The sequence below is a fragment of the Trematosphaeria pertusa genome, assembly GCF_010094035.1.
Source record: "Trematosphaeria pertusa strain CBS 122368 unplaced genomic scaffold BU26scaffold_22, whole genome shotgun sequence".
Taxonomy (NCBI): domain Eukaryota; kingdom Fungi; phylum Ascomycota; class Dothideomycetes; order Pleosporales; family Trematosphaeriaceae; genus Trematosphaeria; species Trematosphaeria pertusa.
In genome coordinates, this window is record NW_022987233.1 from 53,340 (window position 1) to 74,258 (window position 20,919).

The following is a 20,919-nucleotide window of genomic DNA, read 5'->3' on the forward strand; positions in this document are numbered from 1 at the left end:
AACTCTACCCCTCAACTAGGTAATACAGATCGACCGAGAGACTTAACAATGACACTCAAAATGGTTTGGATCAGGGCACAGCAATTGAATGACCGAAGATGTGGCTTATCAAGCGGTTCCGCACCTCAACAGTATCGAAGAATTTCATGTGAGAGTTGCCGTCCAAGTGGATGACGAATGCTGTGTGACAAGAGAACCTCAAAGCCGGGGAGTTTCGGATGCGTCCCAAAAAGGAAAGTGAGCCGAAAGGGCAACTTAGCCGATCCCAACCTCAAGCTGGAACCTCAGCACGCCTCCCGCCCACGCCATCCAGGGCCACGTCCCTCAACTTCTGCGGGGAAGCCCAATCTACTCTAGAAAAGCAAAACCGATCGCCGTGGCCTTCTGACTCCCTGCGGGGCCCAGCCCTCCCAAGCACCACTTACGCTGAGCAACGTTGCCCGGGCCATGTCACACCGAGCGCGTCCGCGCCTCTCAACCATTCCTTTGTTATCGTCGCTGCATTCCGTGGAGCGTTGGTTAGTGGAACGGCGTTTGCATGTGACTAAGATCGTGTATCCACAGCTAGCTGAGCAACAACTGGGCCGAGTAGGGTGTACATGTAGGTATATAGAGCGCCCTGCAACCGCTCACCGTTCTATCGCTCATCCGTCCTCTCATTTTCGTCCTTCTCCTGTACCTTTTAAATCAGGAATTCGTTGAAATGTTGGCCCAACACCCTCACGACATCACTCTCCCTAAATTCGCTAAACCTGAGGTCAAAGTCTCGGTGACGGAAAAGCAAGAACCCAGCCAAATCGCCCAGGCATGGCTCGATAAATTCTCTTCTATTCTCTCAAGCGGCGACGCGTCGCGCATCGCTAGCATAATTCATCCCGATAGCTGGTGGCGCGACTTCCTCGCTCTGACCTGGGACTTCCGGACCGTTCGCGGCGCACCCAAGATCACCGAATTCCTCTCCAAGAACATCAGCGCTGGCTTCTCCAACCTCAAACTCCAGGATGAGGGCAAGGCATTTGCGCCAAGCATCCAGACCCCTCTTGAGGGACTGGATTGGGTGGAGAGCATGTTCCACTTCGAGAATAAAGTCGGCCGTGGAAAGGGCTTTCTCAGACTCGCCCAGGGAGAGGATGGTGCCTGGAAGGCCCACTTTATTAGCACTAGCCTGCAGGAGTTGAAGGACCATGAGGAGGTTGCAGGAGATAAGAGACCGCATGGCGGGAAGAACTCGCTTAAGGGAGGTATCATCGAGGGTAACTGGCAGGAGAGGAGGGAGAGACAGAAGGAGTTTTTGGATGGGGAGCCTGACGTTTTCATCATCGGAGCCGGTAAGCTTGCTCTCGCATTAGGGGAAAGATAAAAGTACTAACAATGAATAGGACAATCCGGTCTCAACATGGCCGCCCGTCTTCAAGCCCTGAACATGTCCGCACTCATCGTCGACAAGAACGCACGCATCGGCGACAACTGGCGACACCGCTACCGTACCCTCGTAACCCACGACCCCGTCCAATATACTCACATGGCTTTCATGCCCTTCCCCTCGAACTGGCCGCTCTTCACGCCCAAGGACAAGCTCGGCGACTGGTTTGAGTCATACGCCTCTATGATGGAGCTCAACGTCTGGATGTCTACCACCATCTCGAAAGCTTCATACTCCGATGCCGAGAAGAAGTGGACGGTAACCGTGAAACGCGCCAACGGAAGCGAGCGAACACTACATCCCAAGCATGTAATCTTCTGCACCGGCCACGCCGGTGAGCCCAAGGTCCCAACTTTCCCGGGCCAGGGCACGTTCAGGGGCACCGTGTCCCACGCCTCGCAGCACAAGGACGCTTCTACCTACCAAGGCGACCTCAAAGGCAAGAAAGTTGTCGTCGTTGGTACCGGGAATTCCGGCCACGACATCGCGCAGAACTACTACGAAGCCGGCGCCGGCCCGGTAACTATGGTCCAACGCCGCGGCACCTACGTTATCCAAGCTGACAAGGGCCTCTTCATGCTGCACGAAGGTCTCTACGACGAGCACGGTCCGCCAACCGAGGACGCCGACGTGTACGGCCAGTCGCTCCCCATCCCCGTGCAGTTCGCACTCAACATCGGCCTCACCGAGCGCATCGCAGAGCGCGAGAAAGAAAACCTCGAGGGCTTGAAGAAAGCAGGCTTTGAAGTCGACTTCGGCCACGACGGCTCCGGCATCTACCGCAAGTACATCACGCGTGGCGGCGGCTACTACATCGACGTCGGCGCCTCGCAGCTCATCATCGACGGCAAGATTAAAGTCGAGCAGTCGCCTGACGGCATCAAGGGCTTCGACGAGACCGGGCTCATTCTCGCCGACGGGCGCAAGCTCGACGCCGACATCGTCGTCCTCGCTACGGGCTACGACAACATGAAGACGAGCGTGGAGAAGGCGCTAGGACCGGAGGAGGCGAGCCGCTGCAAGGACGTGTGGGATCTAGACGACGAGGGCGAGGTGAACGCTATGTGGAGGCCGAGCGGGCATCCGGGACTATGGTTCTTTGGCGGCAGTTTGGCGCTGTGTAGGATTTATTCGAGGTTTTTGGCGCTGCAGATTAAGGCGAGGGATCTGGGTTTGTGTACGGTGTGAACGTTGCGGGACACCAGTGCAAGGATATTTCTTCTTTGACGCTGTAAAGCGACTCCTGGAGGCTTTCAGTGGGTAATGGGAACTTTGGAATGCTACGTGCCGGATCGCTGCGAGTGCATAGCACTGAACTCTGAGGGCATCACGTTTTCCAAATATTGCTTGAACATGCCGAGAGCATGCGCGGATGCTTGCCATGGGTCTCCTATGCAAATTGGAGCCCGGAGACCTTCAGATACTAATACAGCCTTGAAAGGGTGGCATATTATAAGGCCTTGATGTGAGAGAGATAGCTCTGCATTCTAGTGACACGTTCAAAGCAAGCTCGATGTTGTCTTATGCAAACGGAAGCCTGGGGGCATTCAGATTCCAATGCAGCGTTACAAGGGTGGCATCTAGCGAGACAATGATATGAGTAGACGGGTCTGCGTTCGGATATCATATCCAAAGCATGAGAAATGCCCAAAATGGCTATTGTTTGTAAACAGGAGAGCGGCTCAAGGACGACGGTACGCTCCCTTTTCCCCTGACCTCTCTTTAGACCCAGGGTGGCCCTGAAAGCCGATGGATCGGGGATGTATGGCTTAGAGACACTGAGCGTTCCAGGCTCCTGATGCTTCGGAATGCCTACGGTCTCGATTCCGCGAATCTTCTTCATGACGGCTATCAGCTTCTGTATGCCGGAAAGGTCCTAAGCATGCACGTTAGCAAATGTACAGTGACTTGCCAGTCAGATTCGCCATTGGCTATGGTTGAGTTTCTAAACTGCGCCGCACGGGTGCAAATGAGTGGGGTTTACGATTGCGGAAAGAACGCGGTCGCGAGAACACGGACCACATCTTGCTAGCGGAGGCGATAGCGCCAAAAATGACTGTGACTGTTCTCCCCAAGCTCTCCGCGGGCAATCGGCGGAAATTAGTGTCCGGTGCAAGTGCGCCTGCTGATGCTACTTGTCACTACTCGTGTGCCTGCTCGGGGCGATGATGCGGGCGGGTGGTGGTCCGGCGCAACATCTACGAGAAGATGGCTTTCTATCAATACAATGTTGAATGCAGAGCTGCTATATTGGCATTTAAGAAGTGTGACTGCGCGTTGGTGAGGATGTTCGCCGGGCATTCGAGAGATGAAGTTGAGATGAAGATGTAGACTAAGCCGTTTTAGGTTAGCGGAGCCGTGCTCGCATCTAGGCATCCCGGGGCTAGTCATGTGCCGGGGTGGGTGACTCGAACGCTAGTTTAGGGCCCCACTCGCCCTTGCAGGTGAGACAATTGACGGAAGCTGCGGGGTTACCTTGCACCAGAATGAGCTCATCTTGGCAACCCTCGGAGTCACCAGGCAGACGCGAGCGTGAACGCGCTCGGGCCGCATTTCGCTAGCGCCTTGGCACCGCCGCAGCAGTCGGGTACATAAATCCCCTCGCCCCCCGCCAAAGTTTCGACCTCCAACCTCCTTCTTTGCTCTTTCCACCCTCCACACCCAGCTCCCTCGGGATCATGAACCACTTTGCAACCAGAGCATCCTGCGGGACGAGCCGGGTCACTGTGCAGCTTGATCAATCTCGACAACACAGGGTGGCTAGTCGAAAGCTAGTTGGCGGCTTTCGATGACGACCGAATACCAACTCCCCGATCCGGACACGGCTTGTGGTTTGTGGGTGAACTCGTTCCGCTTAGGGCTGCGGCCGCTATTACGGCTCGTTTTCATTAAGCCCCCTACTCTTGACGGCGTCTCGGTGAGGATGTGTGCTGGGTACCGCGCTTGTCTCCGGACTTGCGTGATGGGCCTTAAGGGTAGTCCATTCAGCTTTGCTCTACCCAACCTCCACCTCAGCTCCCTCGAGACCTTGCACCTGGTGCACCAAAAGCACCTTGCGAGGCGGCCTTGCACCACCAGCTGCATTGTCAACATCGACCACACAGGGTGGCTAGTCGAAAGCTAGTTGACGGCTTTTCGACGACGACCGAATGTCAACTCCCCGATCCGGACACGGCTTGTGGTTTGTGGGTGAACTCGTTCAGCTTAGGGCTGCGGCCGCTATTACGGCTCGTTTTCATTAAGCCCCCTACTCTTGACGGCGTCTCGGTGAGGATGTGTGCTGGGCACCGCGCTTGTCTCCGGACCTGCGTGACGGGCCTTAAGAGAGGTCTGAAACTAGGAGGTGTGTTGCAGACCATCTGCGGCGAGCGTTGGCGGGGCTCGTTGCGTCCTGGGGTCTGGTCAGCCCCGGGCAGTATCCTGACCATCTTTTCTTTTCATTGAGTCATCGCGCGGCTTGCGGGTGCTTGAGGAAGGGACCTGTGGTTGGACAAGCGGTTGGGCTGTGATGATATTGGCGCGATATTCTGCACTTGTTTGTCCACACATGTGCTTAAAATGCGGATTCAACGTCACCCCTCTCTTTCATTTGCCATCGCTCGTGCATCTAGGCATCCGGAAGACAGGATGATCACTGGTAATCATGAGCTCTACATGTAACAGATTCAATGTAATGATCATTCCAGAACGAGGATGTCTTAATTCATCGTCCTGCGAGCTTGTCAAGTCAAAGTGCGAAAGCCGAAGGAGGCTGTTGCCGTGCTCTAGAGCTCTGCACGCTGGTCTAGGTATAGATTCCGACTGCGAAAAGCTCCTCCTAGAGGCATTCAGTAAGTAAAGATCCGACATTCTATAGTGTCGAATGTCCTGCCTGTTGATCTGCGACCTCTACTCAGTGTGCCAGGATCGTGCCACGATCTTTTAAGGTCATGCATATCATTTCTCTATCTACAAGAGTTTGAGAAGCTGAGAGCGCGGGCAGATGATCAGAGCGGCTGCGAAACAGCGCTGCTGAAGGAAATGCTGGTGAAGTATTGATAGAGTCGTTCCGAATTCGGTTAGCGCGGATGGACTAGCGCGTCTCATACACTTCTTGCTTCCGTTATAAAGTCCCAGCCCCTCCGCCTCTCACTCACCTTCACCTTGCGGCTTCGACCTCGACTCACTACTCCGGAATCGCGACGCCCAAGACGCTAGCGTCAACCAACGCCTACCGCATGGAAACGCCCTCGGGCAATATCATTGCGGCGCTGCCGGTGAGCCCACTCCCAAGGTTTCTGCTAACCACTATAGACTTCACTTCTTCGCATATACGCCTCCTCGGCGGGCCATGGCCACTTTCTACGGGCGAGGCTTAGCGCCCTGGGGGGACTGTTCATGGTCCAGTCGGCATAAAATCGACAAAGGGTGGCTAGTTGGAGAGCCGGCTGGGGCTTTCTGACGACGGACGAATCCAGCTCCCCTACCGAGAACACCTAGACGAAAAGTCAGCCAACCAGCGGATGCGTGCACTTTTGTGTACAAGTCGCGTTAACGTCGTGGAGACCGGTCAGGTTGCACGTGCGCTATCGTATGCGGATAGAAGCGCGTACCCACGTACCTTGGTGCCTGGGTACTCCGTGGATTCGGCATCGGTCGTGTACCTGGAAACTGCTGGGCCATGGTGGAGGTTGCAAAGCCTGGTGGCGGTGTCTTGGCTAGGATGTGTGCGGGCGCTGCCTCATGGTATGTGCCTATGGCGAGATCTCCTCCCATTTGGGTCGTGCGTCATCGCAGCAGCTCTGCTGCCTCTTTGCATTGCTTGAGGAGACCAGTACCCCCGGTGTCGCGTGGACCTACCAGTACTGCCTCAAGCCCTCTTTTCTCTTCATTGGTCTCTCTGCTGCGCGCGGAGAATCGAGGAAGAGATCTATACCGCAAGACATGGATAGCTTCGTCGTTGACCTCAGTCCCAATGCCGACGTTCTGTTCTTGCGCTCTTTGGGCGCTCTCGGGCGCGTAGGCTCTCATGTTTGGTGAGATCCCTCGTGTATCCTTTTGCACCATGCTGCTCATCATCACCACACCCAAGCTAACCGGACACTCTACTTCACCGTTGCCCGCGCGACCGCGAGCCGCTTCTTCACCTAGACTCCGACAGCGCACAGACCCCGAGCGGCCGCCCTTATTTACAGCAATTCGTTCGTGGCCCCTTCGGCTCTTTTCCACACCACCAACCGCACCCTGGTCCACGCGCAACTGACCAGTAGGCAACCATGGCGCCGCACACGCGACTTCGCAAAGACCCTGGCCGCCGCATTGACTACAGACGTCTCACTCAAGCGCGCGTAGGCAGCCAGCGCAACCCGGTCGTGGTGCCAGATTCGCCGCCGCCGCCGACACTGAGGAAGACGAGAGCCAAGCATCCGGCCTCGGGCAGCTCGCGCACGCACAACGGTCGCATCTCGAAGTTGCGCCCAGCTAAACTCACGAAGGCGGCCCGCGTCTCGCCCCGCCCGCCCGCCCGCAAGGACTGTGCGATTTGTGCGGACACCAAGCTTGTCAAATACTTTAAGAAGCCGGCGAAGGTCAAGGTCTGCGAGCACTTCGTCAACATCTGTTCGCCGTGCGTAGGCAACATGCTCAAGTCCAAGGTCACAAACCGGCAGCTGAACGACGCGACCCTGGCTTGTCCCTTTCCTCAGTGTGGTCACGAGCTTGCATTTGAGACGGTCAAGGTGATGGCCTGCAAGACTCTCTTTGAGGAGTAGGTCGTAATCCGAAACCCTCTGGGACAAGAAACGCTAACGTTTCGATAAAGCTGGGACAAAGCCCTCGTTAAGCACCACCTCCGATCTAGTGAGAGCTTCATCGCCTGTCTGAATACCGGATGCGGTCGCTACTTCTCCATCGAAGACTGCAGTAGTAAGCGAAAGGCCAAAAAGAAGGCCGAATGCCCATACTGCGCATACGAACTCTGCCTTACCTGCAACCGGCCCTGGCACCCGTCCGGCAGCTGCGACAAGAATAGGAATGCAGAGAACAAGAAGTCCGAGACGGCAATCAAGGGTATGGGCGCGAAGCCTTGCCCGGGCTGCGGTGTCAATATCCAGAAGAATGGTGGATGTGATCACATGCATTGTAAGTATTTGCCGAAGCTCGGGACTCACGGGTTGACTTACCATCTACCGCTAGGCAACCGCTGTGGCTTCGACTTCTGCTGGGTCTGTCTCGTGCAGTATACCCCGACGATGCAGCATGCTGCTGGCTGTCCTCATGGGATTCGCAACATCGCGGCCGATCCGGGTAACTACGTCATCGATGCCTTGGACCTTGCCCATATGGGTCAGTTGATATTGACCATCCAAGATGCTCCTCTAAGTGCTGCTAACAATGTCTTTACAGTACACGGCGCGCCCATCCCGCCTGTACCGCCCCACGCCGGAGTCCCTCCCCCGCGCCCTCCCCCGGGCCGTCCCCCACGAGTTGGCTTCGGTGCCGTTCTGGACTTCCTCCACGCCGGAAACTGAGGAATATTTATGAATTGTGAACTCCAGGAACGCTTTGGATGGAGCCTGTACATTCGCTCTAAACGATGAACCAAGGTACGTAATGGGTTTTATGGGAGGATATGCCCCTATCGTGCTGCCACTGCCTTTCTGCCGCTGCTCTTTTTCTATGGATGTTTCTGCGAGGCTCATAGGAGTCGGGGTTTTGGGATCGTGGAGATTTCAGTGGGGCGAAGTGCAACATTGATGGGGTGCTGGTATGGCATTCAGGAGCCCGACTATCTTAGCCACCTAGACGGCTTCGCGGGGCTTCGACGGAAAGAAGGGTTCGGATTCGTTTCGGTCTCGGTAGGACGGGGTGAAGCATCCTTCCAGATGTTGAAATGGAATTCGGAGGTTTCTCGAACATGTCCAACTTTCTTCGCGGGTGGTGCCTGTGAAGTCCCACATTAGCGAGAACCGAGCTCGGGTCCTTCTCCTGGTGCTAACCCATTCACCGACTCTTCCAGCATCCAATTAGGGGCAGCATCTTCCCAATCAGGATTATAAGTTCTGCTCAGTCGCCGCTCATCAGGGTAAACAAACGGACCACATCACCGCGGTAGGCCCACCGCGGACCGCGAACTTCTTTCACCAGGGGGAAGACCCAAACTCGGAGTGCGTTCCCATTTGGCGGGCCTAGCACATCGCTCTCTGCCAAAAGTCAGCCAAAACATACGCTGATTGCACTCTTGCGCACCTCCAAGCATACGCGCTCAAGACAACCATTCTTGCAGGAACGGCCACTACAGACATGGGAGACACACGCAGTCGAATTCGTCATTCCACTCCAGTCGAGGAAGAGCAGCAATCTTCACTAGCAGAGAAGAAGAGCTCTAGTCGCAACAGGGCATGCCATGTGAACCTAGAGTTCATGTCCATGGAAGGCAGGGAATCACACTGGCAAGTCGATCAACACGGGAAAGCCGTCATACCGTCGCCGATTCCAATATTCCCAAAGCCACTGGCGCTTGCGTACTGCAACTTCGTGAAGCACTATGCTGATTTCAAGTTCACGGTCACTGAAAAGAGATTGGAGTACCCGTTCCGGCTTGAAGTCGCAAACCAACTGATCGCAACGCTGCTCCAGAACTATTTTTCGGGGCCGCGGTTCCTCATCAGGAGGCTGGATGAGCAGCCGGAGAACCTCGTGCAGGGCGTGCCTTCAAAAGGGACTCAGTATTGGGTGGTTCTGAAGAAGGATCAGTCGGCAATCTTCCGGATCGACCTCATCCTAGTCATTATCACTGACCCAGAGCGTGGCAGCGTTCGTTCTGCTCAGCTGGAGTTGTCAGCCTATTACGTTGATGGCGACCGAGTCCTGGGCATCGATGGGAGGAAGACGCGAAACTGTAGTGTTGTAAGTATGACCCCAGCATGCCTTGATGCTGGATCTGGAAAGCCATTTTTAAAGGCCTTCAACGGACCGAGCATAGGTAAAGGCATAGCGTGGTGGGAACTCCTTCCTGCTATAGCCCGAGACAAGTGCTGACGTGCCACCACGCTCACAGATCCTTCTAGTCGCAGGATCGTTATCCCCGTCATTCGAGTTCTACAACTTCGATGCAGATCGGCATCCTCCCAGGTCCCTAGTGCCGTGGTCTAGTGAGCGAGTGGGCTCCGCGCATCGCTTCGGTGCGAACATCATCTCGCTGGCGAGGGAGGAGGCAGAGAACGTCGACCGCATATTCCGAGCAATCGTCAACAGTCCACTTATCACACTCAAAATGGAGCCCAGCCATGAGGGCATAGCCATCCTGAAGCAAGCACAGGCGTTGCCACTTGAGCCAGCACCACCAGAGGCCACCCAGCCAAATGGGCAAGCGCCGGAGGCAATTAAACGACCCGAGGACACCGAGAACCCACCTGAAGAAAAGGCTCCGAGCAACTGGTCTGAGGGGTTTACCGACGAGTATCTTCAAACGATCAAGATGAACAAGAAGGGCGGCCTTATCGAGGCATCAGGTAAATTCCTCCCGAAGAGCAGGGCGAACGCCGCTCGCAGGTTGGCGGAGGAGCGAGGGATTGAGTTTCGAAGGCCGGAATACACGCATTCGCAACATCGGAAGAGGCAGAGGGCGCAGTAAGCGAGTAGGAGTTGGGAAAACGATATGTACACTAGGACGCAGGTGTCGACTGTGTGGGACGTTGCGAAAGGTATTATGTCGCATCATCGGTAACGGGCGAAGGGAGAAATGAAGGAATGCGTGGACTTATATTGCGCCTGTCGTATAGAGTAAGCGAATGGCGAATTGCCTATACGACGTGTAGCATGAATACAATCTCACCATTTGACGTGCAGACTAGGACTAATGCGTGCTGCCCCAAAAGGCGTTGAAGCTTCTGGGATCTTTTCTCGTTGAAAAGGTGCCAATATTCTACAACGACTACTGCGCTAGGCCGTTTGGCGTGTTCCCGGCTCCTAGGCGGATTAGGACCGGAAAGCGTCTGGCATTCTGGCCCACCCAGCAATTAGCGTCGGCATAAGGAGTGGATGACACTCTAAACGCTTTAACATATGTAAAGGACCCGGGCGCGCGGAGAGAACGCGAGATGCGATGAATGTGGTGGAGGGAACGATGCGCGAAATGACGCGAACTTCGGAACTTGCGCGAATGCTTGGCAGTCAGGGAGGATCAATGGATAACATAACGTCTCAATATTCGCAAAATATGCGAAGCTTCTGTATGAATTTAACTGCTGGAAAAAAAAAATTGGGAAACTCAGAACGCTCAGCAGAGTCGCGCACGAGGGCAAGTCGTAACACTGTCACGTGATCGCCTATTCACACTAGCTTCCGCTTCTCGCGTTCTCATTTCGCTCTCAGAATATCTAGTGCAGTCAATATAACAAAGAGAGCTCGTAAGATGAGAGCTCCTAAACGTCTTCGCTCATATTAGAGTCTCAGTCGACTTGGTTTCAAAGTACGACGACGTGATTGGCTGCCTAGTGGCGGGGAGTCGGAGCACGACAGTTGAAATGCGCACGCAACGTCACATCTATCGCCAAATCCACCGAGATTCCGTTCCTCCTTCTCCCCAACCTCCATCAATGTGTGTCCAACTACTGCCTTTGTCGATATTATTGCCTGACATCGAAGCGACTGCGCCGTCGCCTCTTTCTCACAACCTTCAGTCTCGTTGTATCAACGAGAGCAATGGCATCCGAGCCCGCCTGCATATCCCGCATCAAAGCCAATGCATCACGCGACAACATCGACCTCACCGTGCTGCCCTTCCTTTCTGAAGCTCTAGATTCCATCTCCAACCTCTCCACCAACCCGATCCCCGCCACAGAACTGCCCTCCTTCAGCAATGCCTCCAGAATCGACACTCACACGCACCCCGTCCCATCCTGGTTCCGCACGCTTCAACCACTCGCAGCAGGCCGCGAAACACCATCCTGGGATGCCCTCTCGCACCTCCAGTTCATGTCCGAGCACTCGATTGCGCACTCTGTCCTCTGCGTTTCAACGCCACAGGCCAATGCCTTCCTGGACGATAAGCTAAAGACCGTTGCGCTCGCCAGGCTGCTGAACGAGTTCGTAGCAGAGCTGGTTCGAGTGTATCCGGAGCGGTTTAGTTGGATGTGTGTAACGGCGTTGCCGTATGTGGAAGAGAGTGTCCGCGAGATTCGGTACGCGTTGGAAGAACTAGGCTCCGTTGGTGTAGGTGTTATGACGAATCACGAGGGTCTATATCCCGGCGAGGAGCAGTTCGATCCGTTTTGGACGTGTCTACAAGAGCGAGCGACGAAAGGTGATGGGAGGGAGATTGTGTTCATTCATCCTACGGAACCGGTGATTAGGTTGGACGATGGGAGGCTGGTGAATTCAAAGCCATGTAAGTCTAAGCAAAAGACTCTCAAGTAAGTCAGGGAAAAACCCACCAGCTAATGGAATGAGTAGCTCCTCTCAGATCCGGACTAGGCGAATTTTATTTCGAGACGGCGCGAGCCATATCTAGCATCACTGCAAACAGGACCATCATAAAATATCCAAACCTGCACTGGCGTGTATCGCACGGTGCAGGCGCCTTTCCCGACATCTCGGACCGCTTTCTGCTAGGCTTCCCTAAAGATGCCGAAGAAGCGCGAAAGCTTTATGCAAGCCGCTTCTGGTACGACAGTGCAGGGCCAGTGTACCCACGGCAGATCAAGGGCCTTCTGGCGCACGACGTGCCGGTCTCGCAATTTGTGTTTGGAACGGTGAGTGTAGAATCATTACCATTCAGTCATTGCTTCATTACCCCATGCTAGTATACAAGCCGCTCATGCCAGACTCCTCGCTAACAGATGATAGGACTACCCGTATGGCATAGGCTTTTGGGGTGTGAATGCTAATATCGCCAGACTTGCTAATGCTGACGTCCTCTCCACGGAAGAGAAAGAGGATGTTTTCCATCGGAACGCGAAGGGCTTGTGGGAAGAGAAAATTAAGAGCATGTAGCCGATCATAGGCATGCTAAATAAGTCGATAGTGAGAAGGAAATCAGTTGGGCCGTGGCTTTCAGTCCACAGTTCTCAGTCGATGGCTTGACGCTTGATCGCGGGGGTTCAGGTGTGGGCGCATATTCGCTACCAAGCCCTTGAATCCATCCTGGATAACTTTACGACCTGCGACTTCGTTCGCGAAGTCGAGTTTTTGCTTCAGAGTCCAGTCTTCGTGGCATGCCAGGGCGTAGAGCATGCCGGCTATGAACGTATCTCCCGCACCGATTGTATCGATGACTATCGAGGGGCCAATAGTGGGTCGCCATGCCGGTACGTCAGCCCAGATTTCGTCCCCTTCGAGCCTTTTCTGGACAGCGGCAGCACCGCCTGCGCCCCATGTGCAGCACAGGATAGCACTGTAGGCGCAGTCAGCACAATGCCAATTTCTCAAGTTGGCATGTATGACATGGCCAAGCGGATGCCCATCAAGCCCTTCCATGCAAATTTAACACCTACTCGTATTTCGTCCCGTCTAATTGTTCTTCCAAGAACTCCCGGGGGTCACCATACCCTTGAGACTGATGCAAGTAAGCAGAGCATCGAGCAACGAGATAATCTACTTACCTCAGCCCACAGTTTCGAGTAGAATACACAGTCAGCCGACTGGGCAACGACGCCCATGTACTGTCGCTCAGGCTTCTCGCACTCGACACTGATCTTGAATCCTCTCTGCTCTTTGGCTGATCGCAGGTAGTCGACGGACTGGCGCGTGACCTCCGGTATTCGCCCTTCAAAATGATACCATCCTTCCAGCGCGTCCTCCACCTGGGTAAGCAGGAATGCTTTCGCGATGAATTCCTTCGTCGTCATCTCCGGCAGCTCATTGTAGCTGACAATAGTGCGCGAGTTATTCCACTCGTTCTGGATAATAAAGCTGGACGCTGCCTCAGCGAAGGTTGGTCGGAATATGCAAGAGTTGTTCATCTTGACGTTCTTCAGTGAATCGCGCACGAATTTGACAGCATCAGACTGCTTGCTTGGGAGGACCGACAGCAGGTGGATCTGGGTATTTCCCGAGGGCGATTCGGAACCCTCTGTATCAGAGCCGCTTTGCTGGAAAACCAGCTGCGACAGGACTTCGAGGGTGTTCGCGCAATTCCCGCCCCGCCGTCGCGTGAGCCCCGAGGCGCGGAGTTTTTGGTCCTCGACGGGGAAATGCGGCACGCTGGGTTCTCAGCATTTTGCGACAAAACGGGAATGCACCTTGACTTACCTCATGACCGTGTCAATGTAAACCGCGCCTACGCAGACAATGTGTTTCACCATGTTGGCTGCTGTGGATGTGTCTTGACTGCTTGTTGATCGCATGTCGCCGAATCTTGCGGGGCAGGGGCGAGCGATAAGCGCTTATCAGAAACCCCGCCATCGCGAGGTCACGTGCAGGTAGATGATCAACCCTCCAGGGGTTCAAATGTCCTCGGCTCTCATAGTCTTCCGGTTTTGTGGTCCTTATATCCAAGAGCATCAATTTAACTTTATTCTGTGCGACGCTCTGCCGCCATTTGTTCTGATCTCACCTACACCAGCTGTCGTGGAGGATATACCTGAAACACCGTACCCGGGAGACGAGACCCCAACAGTGATAGGAGTCAAGGGCGTGACATTGAGAACGCTCAGTCGATAAGAAATTCCTCCAGCGAGCCGCTTTCCGGACCTTTCACGGCTTCTCCATCCATAACACCATGAACGTAACATTCACACAGGAACCGAAATCGAGCCTGCTGACCTCCTTGTCCAGTCTGCCGGAGGAGAAACGGAACTTCCCCTCCCAAAAGAATGCAAACTACGTCACCTTCGCCAAGGCCCTCGTGTCCAAGGCCAAAGTAGCCCTGGGCAGTCACGAACATATCTTTGTCCTCGATGATAATGCCTACGTCCTTAGACAACGCCTCCCACAATGACGACGGCAGACTGCTGATGTCCCCTGATGAGTTACGCCGACTGGCCTCTGAGTATGCGCCGAAGTACTGAGACCAGTACGTTTCATCGATGCGCGGGGATAAAGCCGTACGATCCGCAGTCAGTGTTCGAAAGAATGCTACCCAAGATGGCTCGTTGGTAAAGCCATATGTGAGAGATGGACTCGCAGTTGCCGACAATTCTCGAAGGATAGTTTCATCTACGACCACTGAGTCGCCATCTCCAGTGTGTAAGAGAGACTTGATCGGGATAACGCGAGAGATCACATCTAGGCGAGAGCCTTGGATGCCGACTGTGTTCGAGCCTTCGGTCAAGCTAACTCGGGGAATGGATGTGCCGGCAGCGCGGAATACATGTGTAGGTTTGAACCGATAATATCTCTGCAGAAACCCTCCTCCGTACTTGGGAAGTGACCAGTCCGGAACATACGACGGAAGGCTTAGGGTCGACATCCGACCATGTCGAAGATAAATCGCGGAAAGAATCTGAAGATCCTGGCGGAGACTCAAAACTGTTTTGGCGAAGTCCGTGTACACAGTTTCGACAGCATCGTCGTAGTCCACTTTGATACAGGTACCTAGAGCCTTGTTGGCGATACCTCGTAGCGCATAAATTTTATCACGCGCATCGGCAGCAATTCTATCGCGAGAGTCCTCGAATAGTCGTACGTCAAGATACCGCTCCCCGTCCGGATAGTCCGTCTCATGAAAGGAGCTTCTCCACGAGCCAATGTACACAACTTTGGCTATAGATGACGAGAAACGGTAAAATCCGGAGCCGGTCATTCTCTGAAGCGCTATACGCAGTTTGTCGAAATCAATACGTAAAGAACCGCAGAGGACCGTCACCATTCTTGCCACGACGACTTCTTGGACGATCCATAAGCGGGAAAAGTACCCTCGTTGGAGTACGAGGTCGAGGCTTGCTCGTCTCTCGTTCACTTCTTTCAGAATGCCTCGGTATGTGGCACTTCCATTTGGGGTTCCATCGTCGGCGGCGAATCGTTTCAGGGTATCAAATGCTAGCGTGCTGAGTTGGTCAGGCTGCCCTGGTATCAAAGACCACTGTTAATATCAAGCTTGGAATGAAGGGGGAATCAACTGTGGAACGCACCTATCCATGAAAGCACCCTGTTCGCACTGGCGTAAATATCCTTCATGAGCATCACTTGATGCGATTTCTCCGCATTGTCGTGTTGGTTGATGCAAATAGCGTCGACCCACAGCTTTCTTGGAGCTCCCTGTTGGTTGACACATATTTGTCGCAGGGCAGCAAACAGAGTCTGGGACACTAGAAATACTTCGCCATGAAGGGTTATGTGCGCCGACAGGTCTTTTGGGCCCCACGCATAGGAAAGCGCATCGAAATTGGGAAGGTCTCGAAGATCGTGAGTGGTTAGACTCCCTTCAATTTCAGGGACGTTATCGACTTGGATGCAAAGATGGAGCTCTAAGAGTCGGATTACGGGGCAGTCGGAGAAGAGGTGTAACTCTTGGTAGAAATTCATGGTCAGACTCAGAATGGGATGCAGCGCACCTAAAAAGGACAGCTAGTATTGTTGAGACGATTGCGATTGTTCTTGTTGGATTATCCTGGACCTGGTGGCGAGCAGATTTCATAGGAATGACTATGAAGTAGGAAAAGGATGTGTGCATCCAGATCTCGGCGTGATAGAGGCTTGCTTCTGGCGTGCTGATTCGAAAGGCGGTTCAGCGTTTGAGACAGTGGTAGCTGGGATGGGCGAACAGGCATTAAACGAGGCGTTACTAGCATGTTCATATTCTGGCGAACTGCTTTGGCATGATGTTGATATCCGGGGAAGATGGAAGATGGACTATTGACGGACCCTTTCCTCTTCATGATGTGGCTGCCTAGTGTGGCTGATAAGCTAGGTTTTCGGTCCGTGCACTCGCCTCGTGCCGAGCAGCCGAGGGCTCCTCTCTAGTCTTGCATATCTTCCTCCTTGATTTCTACTCAATCATTGTGGATTATCTGCGCCTATATCAAAAGCCCCGTCCTTCGTTTGTGACACTGACAACGCTGCGACATTGACGTTGTCACCCGCCATTCTTATGGGAAGCACGCTCCACACGATTCGTACCAGGTTCGTCGACTGCGCCTAGGACATGTCTGGCCCAGAATTAAAAAGAGGTTATTGCAATTGTGACGGGCACCGTCGCCGGAGTATTTTTGTAGCTCGAACGCAGCGATGCAGCTACATCGAGCTCAATTAGCATGCCGAATACCATCGGAGTGGACGATAAAGGACACCTTGCCGACAGATTTCGGACGCACGTCACAACTCCTCAGCTCGCTCCGACTAGATGATCACGTGATGTTCCCGTTCCGACGATCTTCGGAACACTCCAAGCAATATAAAAGTCGGTTGTATTTCTGGCATACAAGAGAGGTACGAAGCTGGGATCTCAGTTATACCCTCCTCGAAAGCATACAGATTCTCGTCTCAACATGTCCTCACCATCCGCCCAACGAGAAAACGTTTCCTTTCTCTCTCGCAATCTCAAACTAGCAGCACACCTTTACCACCCCGGGCCAAACTCTCCCAACCGCTCCGGCGCAGCCATTGTTATCTGCCACCCATGGACGTCTATTAAGGAGCAATCTCCAGCCAATTACGCATGCGTTCTCTCGGCAGCAGGATTCATCTGCCTCGCCTACGACGCTGCCTATCAGGGCGAATCTGAGGGACTTCCGCGCTCGCTCGAAGACTCCTATCATCGCGTCGAAGACATCAAATCAGCAGTGACATACCTCATCGGCCGCAAAGACGTCGACTCAAACAAGATTGGCGTGCTGGGCATATGTGCCTCAGGCGGCTATGCGCCCTTTGCCGCTCAGACCGACCTAAGGATCCGCGCTGTCGCTACAAGCGCAGCAGTCTGCGTAGGCACTATGGCTCGCCGCGGGTACGACAAAGATTCGTCGAACATGGACGTCCTGAAACAGCAGCTCGAAGCCGCAGCCGCAGACCAGAACTCCGACGTTACCGGCGCCCCCGTTGACGCCATCCACATGCTTCCGGACAAGCTCGAAGATGCGGCGTCTCTCCCTCCCTCCTTCCAAGACCTCGCGCAGTATTACCGCAAACGGCAACCTCACGAGCGCGCACCGAATACCTGCCTGCCCAGGAGCTGGGATATCATGGCGAACTTTGATGCCTTCGCTCACAACTACATGATTAGTCCGCGGCCTTTACTGATGATCACCGGCACAAAGGCTGCTACGAAGTGGTATAGCGAGGATGGGATTGCGAAGGCCAAAGACCCAAAGGAGCTGCTTGTTATTGAGGGACTGACGCATGCAGACCTCTATGATCACGTTGATGAGGCCGGGAAGAAGTGCGTGGAATTCTTTGGAAAGTATCTTACGTCGGTCTGAGGAAAAGAACTAATTAAATGACTCATTGCTTCTGGCAAATCTATCGATCGAGCAATTACTGGTGATTAGGGAGTAGCCCATGTGTCCAAAATTATGTGTCCGGCACTGTGGAAGACTGACGTCGACGTCACCGTAGGCCTTAGCCTTCGTTTCACAGTTTTGTAGCTGTTAATTTCAATAAAGCTGCGGACTTAGCGACGAACTTGCCTGTGAAGGAGCAGAAGGGAAAGAATATCGCCTGAAATCCAACGGGGTAACGAGACATACTGTGACCAAGGTTTCTAGGCGAGAGGCGAAACTAATAGGGAGTTACGGATAGCTCGCTTTTAATACTATCGGAATCCACTAGGGGGCTTGGGGCGCACCTCTCTCTTTTGTCGCAGCTACTCTCTTAAGCAAGCGTTGATGAAAGACGTGGAAGGGTTATGCAGCAGTTTTTGTCGGTGTTGCGAGCGTTGTAAGTCGCTGCACTAATCGTCTGGTGTTCAGCGCTGGAGCTTGATCCTGAGTCTTCTGTCGGGCGGAGAACACATCAATATAGGTGCTTTTTCTATGAGCACTCCTTCCCGTAGTTGGTCACTTACGGAGAGCCTGCCTCTCATGGAAAAGTGACGGATGACGGCGCTCTGTGAACAAGTCCACCGACTATTCGCAGTCATTCAATCCGCTCGACCTGATCACAAGGGGGATGTGAACATCGGCAACGCTGTCACATGCCACTTCAATGCTGCCCTTCTCAGTGAGCGACATGCCAAGCCCGGAAAGAGTATAAAAGTCTCCCAAAGTTGCCTTCTTTTTCCTCCTTCGCATACATTAACATACTCAGCACAATACTTCTACCTACAGAATCCCTATAGACGAAGAAAACTCAATAGAGAGAGCGATATCCGGATACACAAATCTTACCACACTTTGCGATAACGAAATATGTTTCCAAGACGAGGACACGGCGCATATGGCGGAGGCTTCGGAGGCGGTTATGGAGGTAGCTCAGGATTCGGGGGCAGCTCCAGCTTTGGGGGTCGCTATGGCGGCGATGGCTTCGGCGGCCCACCGCGAGGCGTATCAGTCCCTCTCAACTTTGACCCTGAAGCCCTGGCAGATGAATTCATCAATCTGCCAGAGATGCAGCAAATGAAGCAGGACATAATGGCGGCTGGGGAGGATCCGAGCACATTCTGGCCCTTTTGGTTACGGGAGAATCCCGGTCGCTATCCCGAAATCGAGCAATACTTAGGTGGCGCAGCACATAGCATTTTTGGGGCTGGTGGAATGACTTCTCGTAGAGGCGGCGGGCGGACGAGTGGGCTGAGTTCTTCCCGAAGCTTTCGGGGAACAATAGGAGGACGTGATAGGCAGATGGGTGGAATGAGTTCTCGTGGAGGTTTCGGCGGAGTGATGGGAGGAGGTGCGTTTGGGTCGGAATATGGGGAAACGATGGGAGGAGGAGGCTCTCGTCGAGGATTCGGGGGCCCAACTGGCGGAGGAACTTCTCGTACAGGCTTTGGAGGCCCAACTGGTGGAGGATCTACTCGTCCGGGCTTTGGAGGTCCGATGAGCGGTGGAAGCTCAAGGCGAAGGGGCACTGGAAGTCAATTCGGATCAAGAATGGGCGGATTCTAAGGGCTGGTACCCATAGACTCAGTTCGCCCGAGCGATAGAGCGGTTTCACAATACCCAATTCTATCTAAACCAGACGGCGACGTAATCGTGGTGAGGAAGCCCTTTAAAATTGCAATTGGAGAACACGTGTGAAGGTCCGAGAACAAAAAGCAATGAATGTTCGAGGTAGTGTTCGGTTCTGAAAGCCCTGTGCACGGAACAGGAATACTCGTCCTGAATGCGCGAACGGTTTCGATGAAGAAAAGGAACCATCCTACCCGTGCTTCCCAACAAATCCCAAAACTCCCTTCACAAATGCCTCCGGGTTTTCTTCCGCAATATAATGACCACTTCCTTCTACCATCAACACCTCCGCGGTCTCCGCCTCGTGCACCTCATCCTTCATAGTACCCGTATGCGGCGCCAGCAAAAACTCGTTTCCCGTCATCAACAAGCTCGGAACCTTCAGTTTCCCGTTCTCCGCCAACCACTTCCTGTTCTCCTCTGCGTCTTTCTCAAATGCTCGGTACACCTCCAGCGCGGCTCTCATCGCCCCAGGCTGAGAGTACAAAAGCGTGTAGTGCTCCAAGTCAGCCGGTCCAATCGCAGCGCTGTTGTACATTTGCTTATCGAAGAAATGCTTCAGGTATTCGCGTTCACGCCCCGCAATCAGCGCTTCAGGTAGATCCGGAATCCGATGGAAGACGAAGTGGAAGACATCCGGTATTCCCTTGACGTTCTCGTAGATGCTCGTTCCCGGGAGCGGGCACTCACCCCATATAAGGCTCGCGACATCTTCCACATACTGACATGCGTAAGGAAAGGCGATCATGCCGCCGATGTCGTGGCCCAAGACGTGGATCTTCTCTTTGATGCCCAGGTGCGCATGGATGAGGATATGCAGGTCTTCAGCCATTTGGGATTTCTCATATCCAGCCATAGATTTGGACGACATCCCAGCTCCGCGATAGTCGGGGGTGATGACTCTGTATCCGGCGTCGGATATCGGTGTGATGACATGGCGGAATTGGTACGATGTTTGGGGGAATCCGTGGATGAGGAGGATGACGCCTTTGTAGTCGACGGAAGAGGGAGGAGGGCAGTCAATGTAGTTGAGGCGGATTGGCTCTCCTGATGAGGTAGTCACCGTACAGATACGATGCCGCCAGCGGGAAGAGCCTGTGTTCGAAGGCATAGCACGCGTTTGTTAGGGAGCGAAGAGCAGAAGTGCGGGGCCAAAGAAAAGACAGTTTGAGCTTCCACGCTTCGCTATATACATACCAGACGCGAGGACACCTTGCTACTGCTGATCCCCGCCTTTCATCATACGCAGGTCCATTTGTCAGCTATGACGCTCCGTGGGTGTCAGACGGTGCGTCGTTGCCTTGGGAGCCCCATCGCGGTTGGCGAAAACGATGTACAAATTTCGCATCTCTTTCCATTTTCGGACTATTGGGGTTGGAATGGCGCTGTTCTCAGGTGGGACCCGTAGTGTTGACGTGGAAGGGTGAAGTTTCGGTCTAATCCAAAATGGCTTAGACTGCACTAACCGTATTC

At 53.9% G+C, this 20,919-nt stretch overlaps 8 protein-coding genes across 8 annotated transcripts; 5 read left to right on the forward strand and 3 right to left on the reverse strand.

Annotated features, from left to right (window-relative positions):
* Positions 1-304: 304 nt before the first annotated feature.
* BU26DRAFT_468343 (putative flavin-containing monooxygenase YUCCA3) lies at positions 305-2,855 on the forward strand. Its single transcript, XM_033825289.1, has 2 exons — positions 305-1,328; positions 1,380-2,855. Exons 1-2 carry the CDS (start codon positions 704-706, stop codon positions 2,609-2,611), a joined length of 1,857 nt encoding a protein of 618 aa, XP_033676672.1. The 5' UTR covers positions 305-703; the 3' UTR covers positions 2,612-2,855.
* Positions 2,856-6,678: 3,823 nt separating this feature from the next.
* Positions 6,679-7,932, forward strand: BU26DRAFT_571431 (uncharacterized protein; the record flags this gene model as incomplete). The annotated part of the gene is made up of 4 exons (XM_033834131.1): positions 6,679-7,169; positions 7,224-7,543; positions 7,598-7,747; positions 7,808-7,932. 4 exons carry the CDS (start codon positions 6,679-6,681, stop codon positions 7,930-7,932), a joined length of 1,086 nt encoding a protein of 361 aa, XP_033676673.1.
* A 3,038-nt stretch (positions 7,933-10,970) lies between these two features.
* On the forward strand, positions 10,971-12,553 carry BU26DRAFT_544247 (amidohydrolase 2). Its single transcript, XM_033831727.1, has 3 exons — positions 10,971-11,792; positions 11,858-12,156; positions 12,251-12,553. Exons 1-3 carry the CDS (start codon positions 11,108-11,110, stop codon positions 12,395-12,397), a joined length of 1,131 nt encoding a protein of 376 aa, XP_033676674.1. The 5' UTR covers positions 10,971-11,107; the 3' UTR covers positions 12,398-12,553.
* On the reverse strand, positions 12,265-13,748 carry BU26DRAFT_524838 (ketohexokinase-like protein). The gene is made up of 4 exons (XM_033830365.1): positions 13,655-13,748; positions 13,006-13,606; positions 12,898-12,959; positions 12,265-12,797 (listed from the first exon to the last, which is right to left on the reverse strand). Exons 1-4 carry the CDS (start codon positions 13,705-13,707, stop codon positions 12,458-12,460), a joined length of 1,056 nt encoding a protein of 351 aa, XP_033676675.1. The 5' UTR covers positions 13,708-13,748; the 3' UTR covers positions 12,265-12,457.
* A 166-nt stretch (positions 13,749-13,914) lies between these two features.
* On the reverse strand, positions 13,915-16,187 carry BU26DRAFT_468352 (HET-domain-containing protein). The gene is made up of 2 exons (XM_033825290.1): positions 15,475-16,187; positions 13,915-15,409 (listed from the first exon to the last, which is right to left on the reverse strand). Exons 1-2 carry the CDS (start codon positions 15,866-15,868, stop codon positions 14,055-14,057), a joined length of 1,749 nt encoding a protein of 582 aa, XP_033676676.1. The 5' UTR covers positions 15,869-16,187; the 3' UTR covers positions 13,915-14,054.
* A 160-nt stretch (positions 16,188-16,347) lies between these two features.
* BU26DRAFT_524841 (alpha/beta-hydrolase) lies at positions 16,348-17,876 on the forward strand. Its single transcript, XM_033830366.1, has one exon. It carries the CDS (start codon positions 16,831-16,833, stop codon positions 17,758-17,760), a length of 930 nt encoding a protein of 309 aa, XP_033676677.1. The 5' UTR covers positions 16,348-16,830; the 3' UTR covers positions 17,761-17,876.
* An 811-nt stretch (positions 17,877-18,687) lies between these two features.
* On the forward strand, positions 18,688-19,383 carry BU26DRAFT_511110 (uncharacterized protein; the record flags this gene model as incomplete). The annotated part of the gene is made up of 1 exon (XM_033827270.1): positions 18,688-19,383. The coding sequence occupies one exon, from the start codon at positions 18,688-18,690 to the stop codon at positions 19,381-19,383; it is 696 nt and encodes a 231-aa protein (XP_033676678.1).
* An 11-nt stretch (positions 19,384-19,394) lies between these two features.
* BU26DRAFT_524842 (soluble epoxide hydrolase) lies at positions 19,395-20,850 on the reverse strand. Its single transcript, XM_033830367.1, has one exon. It carries the CDS (start codon positions 20,555-20,557, stop codon positions 19,637-19,639), a length of 921 nt encoding a protein of 306 aa, XP_033676679.1. The 5' UTR covers positions 20,558-20,850; the 3' UTR covers positions 19,395-19,636.
* Between the last annotated feature and the right edge of the window lie 69 nt (positions 20,851-20,919).